At 39.9% G+C, this 6,000-nt stretch overlaps 1 protein-coding gene across 1 annotated transcript in view; it reads left to right on the top strand.

Moving 5' to 3' along the window:
• The first annotated feature begins 2,168 nt into the window (after nucleotides 1-2,168).
• LOC150089858 (homeobox protein engrailed-1-B-like) overlaps nucleotides 2,169-6,000 on the top strand; it is a 98,382-nt gene continuing 94,550 nt past the window's right edge. The window contains exon 1 of the mRNA XM_090390113.1: nucleotides 2,169-2,508. Coding sequence (XP_090246239.1) covers nucleotides 2,169-2,508 — 340 coding nt within the window. The remainder of the gene's footprint in view (nucleotides 2,509-6,000) is intronic.

Below are 6,000 nucleotides of genomic sequence, written 5' to 3'. Positions count from 1 at the left end.
ATGAGTATGTTTAGTTATTTCTTTATAATTAAGGTAATATAATAACAAAATATCGTCATGAACCTATATATTTTAAAGCCTATCTATCTTTTTCATAGAGTTATCCTAAAATTTTAAAATAATAATAATTTTGATTCAGTGTTTATAATTCTTCGGTGCTTTGTTTGAATGGTGCGATTTTTAACTTATTTAGATGGAAGAAGATTATAAGATTAATAACTAATAGAGTATATTTATTATGGTTAACTGTGCATCGTACACGGCTCCCATAATAATGAAATTGTTAACACTTTCCTTGCTGTTAAACTGCCCTGTAATATAAACAAAAAAAAAAAAAAAAAAAAATTGTCACAGATCTCTTATGTAAATTCCAGTAGCTGCAACTGTATAATAAAAAGAAACTGCCATATTAGGGCCACCCGAGAACAACCTCATTATCCACCAATGTATATTGTATCCATAAAGTGCGTGTGTTTTCTAATCCAGCATGAAAAAGAGGTTGTCTATTTTTCTAGGCGAAAAACCCAGTTTTTGGCAGAAAAAAAACCCCGATATTGTCGCCTGAGACTAACTCAGCTGCAGAGTGAAAAAATGCCCATAAAAGGTCCTCGCGTCATTGACAGGATTCGAACCGGGCCTTTTATCTGATAATTATAACTAGTCCTATCCGCGAGGACTACAAATATATAAAAAACCAACTGTCTTCGAGGGTAGCAAATGGACAGTGGTCTCTGCTTTCGAACACTGTGCAGTAAAGTCTGGATTCGATTTCCATCGTCAATCGGAACTGACCAGAGGAACGTTTAGGAACTTTTTTTTTTTTTTTTTATATAGTGACCGAATTCGATATCAGGAGTGCTCTTAATAGTGTTTTATTGTAGTTTAGAAACGAAGAAACTCTTGGAAACTCCGATTTTTCATCCCCGAATTTTGGCCAATTCGCTGCCAAAATTTAACAGTATTTATATATATAATCTTTATTGTATACAAACATGGTATATACAATAGACCCTTCACAGCAGCAATGCCAGGGGTTTCATGGAACTTCATCACCTTCTTTAAATCTATCCATGATTTAAAGAAATAATGTTGAGGAAAAATCCCAAACAGATGAGAGAGGGAATTGATGTAACTGATATGCTACACTTTACGAGCTCGATGGGTAATCGATGTACACATAAATTTGACCATCAAACTCTACCTCCGTGGGAGCAACTTGATCTTTGTTCCAAAGGAGGAATTTTACAAAAGTTCCAGCATCAGTAAAACATTTGTAAATCTTCGTTGTCTTCTTCTTCTTCCAACATTACAATTGGGACGAATTTGTATTTATTAACCGTGTCTAAAATGACTTGGACAGACTTCATTTAGGGCTCTCCCTCTCCCCTCCCCCACTAATTTCAGCCCGGGGAAAGAAGAGAAAAATGCTTCGAAATTATTATACGTTCTCATGCTGTGTGTGTCGCGTAATGGAAGTAAGGGGTGCCCACCGCCTTACGGCTTCGATGCAACCTCCCGGTACGGTATGTGTCCTAAACCCTATATTATACCAGCCTGCCGTAAATGGGATGGTATTAATGTAAGACCTCCCACGGCTGGAGACCGCCCAGCGGACATTCCAACAATACCTTGCTCCGAAGTGATGTGGGGAATCCATCCTAGAACGTGTTTATCTCCTGCGCGAAGTCCACTTGTCGCCTGCCCGCCAACGGAAATATAGCGACTGTGGTTGCTATGGTGGCGTGTTTCCAGCTCTCTGATTGGTGGGTCGTGTTTGGCCTTTAAATGCGGGGATGGCACGATTGTCGAATGTAGTTATGGTGGAGGTTTACTCCCTAGATACCGCCGAAATCAGTAAATAAAAACCGCAAAAATTCCCTTGTACTTTGCCGACGCATGTGCCCACGGAAGTTACCTTTTGTCGTACGGCTAGTCCGCTGTCCGCCGCAACTGAAAATCGGGGATTCGCACTTTGCAGATACCAGAGCGGATCTATAAAGCTCACTCACCCGCAGAATTAGAAGCGGCACGTAAGAGGTGTGCCGTAAACAACGCGCCGATATTCCACAGTTACCGTGATTTTGTGTGGGCACCGAGGGAGCAGAGCACCATCAAAACGGTGAGCCAGCCTCAGTGTTCCCGCCCGTTGTACATTGGTGTACACGGCCATGGCCCCGGGTACAGAGGAATTCCCGCCATCCAATAGACGCCAGCCTAAGCGCCAGGGGCCCATCTCAATCACCTGCCCAAACGGCAGTGCGTCCCGCGACGGCCCGCTCGTAGCTAACACAGAACTTACGTCTCCCTTACGGAGGACAGGATCTGGGTTAAAGTTCTCTATCGAGAGGATCTTGTCGCCTGACTTCGGTCGGGCGGCGAAGGGCAGCGAGCAGGGCGTGGACGGAAGTCAGGATACTGCCGAGGTTGATCGTTGTGTGGACGAGAAAGGTTCGTTTTTGTGGCCCGCTTGGGTATACTGCACCAGGTACTCGGACCGGCCGTCTTCAGGTAAGATACACCCCATTATGTCTTAGTACGGTGTCGCGAAACGGGCAATAAAGTATTCGTCGCTTCGTAAAAACAGTTTCGTACGTTTGAGAAGGGGAGAGGGGAAGGGGGAGGGGAAGAGACTGGTCTGACACACGCGAACTCACCGCAACTATCACTTTAAAGGGACGACTCGCGTAGTCCCCGTGCTTCGCGCCGTGGCCTATAAATAATTTACCAGGTGTGTCGGACGACCCGGTGAGTATCGTTAGGAGCATGGCGGGAGACAAATTCATGCCGTCTAGCTGGACAAAGGAGACGAAACGCCTCCGTCCTTGTTTTAGCAATAACTTATTTCTGTAATACGAAAGGAGGGAGGGAGCTTAGCCAATTTTTCACTTCACAAGAATACAGTCGTTCACGAGACATTGCACTGTAGCAATTTGTACAGCCAGGAGCTGATCCAAATCAATCAGAGAATTATAAAGTGCGCATTCATAAGAACGAAGTGAGCCAAGACTTTATACTCGCTTTTTTTTTTTCATAAAATTGGGCCAGTCTTAGCCTCTTAGAGCGAAATTCCACACATGGTGGGTTTCAGCGTGTGCTCTACAATAAATATTCATCTCGGGATTTTAATTACTGGCCCAACCAGCAAACCTCACTATTAAAGACCTAAATGGGCTATTTGATTGGTGACAAGTGCCACTGGCCCGTGCTCTCTTTCTGATCAGTGATGCTAAATAAACCACGGCAGAACCTGAACAGCTCTGACCTGGACATCTATCCCTTCAACAACTATTACTAAAAGTAGGTATAACTGGCCAATTTGTTTACGCATTGGTGAATTATACCCAAGCTCCTTTCAGAACTGTTCAAATTTATAATTAAGATAGAATCTTGTAATGTACGCTCCTGATTTTCTGTAAACGACCGTGTGTGTGTGTGTGTGTGTGTGTGTGTATATATATATGTACAGTGGCGTAACTTGTGATGCAGTTCGGAAAGGGGCCCAAAAAGGGAAAAAAGTTACATAAATAACTATTTAAATAAATAGCTAAATGAAGCTATGCAGAATAGAGTATTTCAGACAGTGTGGATGCGTTTAACCAATTTGATATTTCACCATTTTTATTCTGACTTCATCCACGAAACAATTCGGCAAGGTCTGTCCCAACAGGGTAATCATCAGTGTAGGGAATTGGACTCCTACTGAACTCGATTCACTTGAATAGATCACAAAAGGATTACGCAGTCTCAGTTCCGAATCGAATAAAATTCAACCAACGATCATTGAGTTCTGAAAGGAAGTATCAAGTCCAAAGTCAGCTACTGGTCGATTGAATGAACAATGGAATGGTAGATTGAATTGAATGAAAGTCGCGGAATGAACCTTTCTTGGCGATTACTTGGATTCGTGATACCTTTGCGAGTTAATAAGGGATGATATGGATACTAGAAATCGTATACTGGTTATCAGACCAATCCAAATTAGGTTAAGAACATGAGAATTTATGCACAACTCAATAAATGTAGTTCTGCTGATAGGTGCCAGGTAGAAAATTCCTGAATCTTTTAACTTTTTTTTTTGAGCAGAACTGAGGAAACACTCTAGCTGAAAAATATCTAAAATCTGATCCATTGCATCCTTATTCGCTAAAAGAATCTTTATGAACACATACATGCTAAAAAGAAAAACTCCGAGGTTTAAATAATTTGTATTATCATTACAAAATGTAAATTAAATACATCCTAAATCTTCGAAAAAGTCAGCCATTACTACAAAAATTTCGAGCATATCAATCACACAAATTATCTCATATATTGTGAAACTCTATGACATATTGTCATATTCAGTGACGACACGTTTGAAAATGTACAGGTCCATGGGAAAATAATTATCCTTATATTTCTAATTAAATTGAATTGTCATATTATAGAAACCGAGAACAGCTTCATCCATATGTATTATGTCTGTGAATTGCACCTGTCCTCTGGTCGGTTTATCTGTTTCTGGACGCAAAACCCGGTTGCAGGAAAAAAACAATTTTCCTGTTCTTGCCTGAGACCGACTAATTCAGCCACGTGGTGAAAAAAGTCCATAAAAGTTCCTCGCGTCATTGATGGAATTAGAACCAGAGCGTTTTCTACCCGATGTGGGGAAGGACGGTGATTATAACCACTGCGCTACCTATCTGCGAAGAAGTTATATTTGTAATGAACGGTTTTATTGTTTTATGTAGTGAATGGAATAAAACACAAGATTTGTCTCCTATTCACAACAAACATCACTGCAAAATTCTAACCTCTACCACTTATAAATTAGACAGACAGCTGAGTAAAACTCCTTGCGGACTTGCAAAGCTGAGACTTTTGCATAATTGTAAATTGTCAGGGGACACAGAAACCTACAGTAAGTATAAATTAGTGTGTAATCAGTGGGGATGGACATGCTAAGGCAGATTATGAGACGTCTTGGATAAGAGATGGAAATAAAAGTTAATATCTTATGTTTAACGCTAGAAGCAAAGGGATGGACCACATGATCCATTGAATATGATTGATATAAGTATTGCCGATAAGTTGAACAAATATTAATTAGCTGCATTCACACATGGTGTTTTTTGGGGTGGGGAGAGTAGATGTTTATCTAAATACAGATTTGGAGTTAAATGAATTTATGATAAATGAAAGCAAGCTGGAAAACCAATTGTTGAAGCTAAAAGTAAACAAAGCACCTGAAACCGATGCATTTTATCCAGTTATAGTAAAATAACAACAAAAAGAGGTACCGAAACCCTTAGCTAGCTATAATAATGAGAGCAGCTTTCGATTCAGGAGGTGTCCACAGTTTAGAGATGTGTAAATGTCTCCTATTTGTAAGGGTGGTTCGAAGAGTAAAGTGAGTAACAGTAGACCTATAAATTGGGCTTCTGTGCTAAGGAAAATTACAGCTTCCATACTTAAACAAATAATAATACAAGAATATTTGAATAATGGAGCTACAATGCAATCACAGCATGACTTTTTTTAAAGGGAAGATCATGTATCACTGATACTAGTTAGCTACTATTATTTTACCACTACATAATTAATGCAAAGAACAGTTTTAACATCATATGCTTAGATTTCAGCAAAAGCTTTGATTCTGTTACACACGAACGATTTTTGTATAAACTGGGGTAGTGTAACATCAGGGCACAATTACTACTATGGATGAGGTTAAGTGGAAGGGGACAAAGATAAGTTATAAATATCTACCTCTCTTCTGGGCTAATGTGATGAGCGCGGTTGTACTGGGTGGTGTTGAGCTCCTTACTGGGTTTAATATTAATTAATGATATTGATGTATTTCAAGTTTAATGATATTAATCAGGGTCTGATATTTCGACAAGATCTAAATAAAATGTTCTGATGGGTTGAAAAATTGCAATTGAGATTTCATATTGATAAATGCAGGTACAGTATTACATTTGGGTATCAGGATTATGAAAAAGGATAATTTTGCAGTCT

This window comes from Mastigoproctus giganteus, chromosome 2 (assembly GCF_048544385.1).
Source record: "Mastigoproctus giganteus isolate SK-2022 chromosome 2, ASM4854438v1, whole genome shotgun sequence".
Classification (NCBI taxonomy): domain Eukaryota; kingdom Metazoa; phylum Arthropoda; class Arachnida; order Uropygi; family Thelyphonidae; genus Mastigoproctus; species Mastigoproctus giganteus.
Note: the sequence above shows the minus strand (reverse complement) of the source record. Positions and strands in the feature narration are given on the sequence as shown.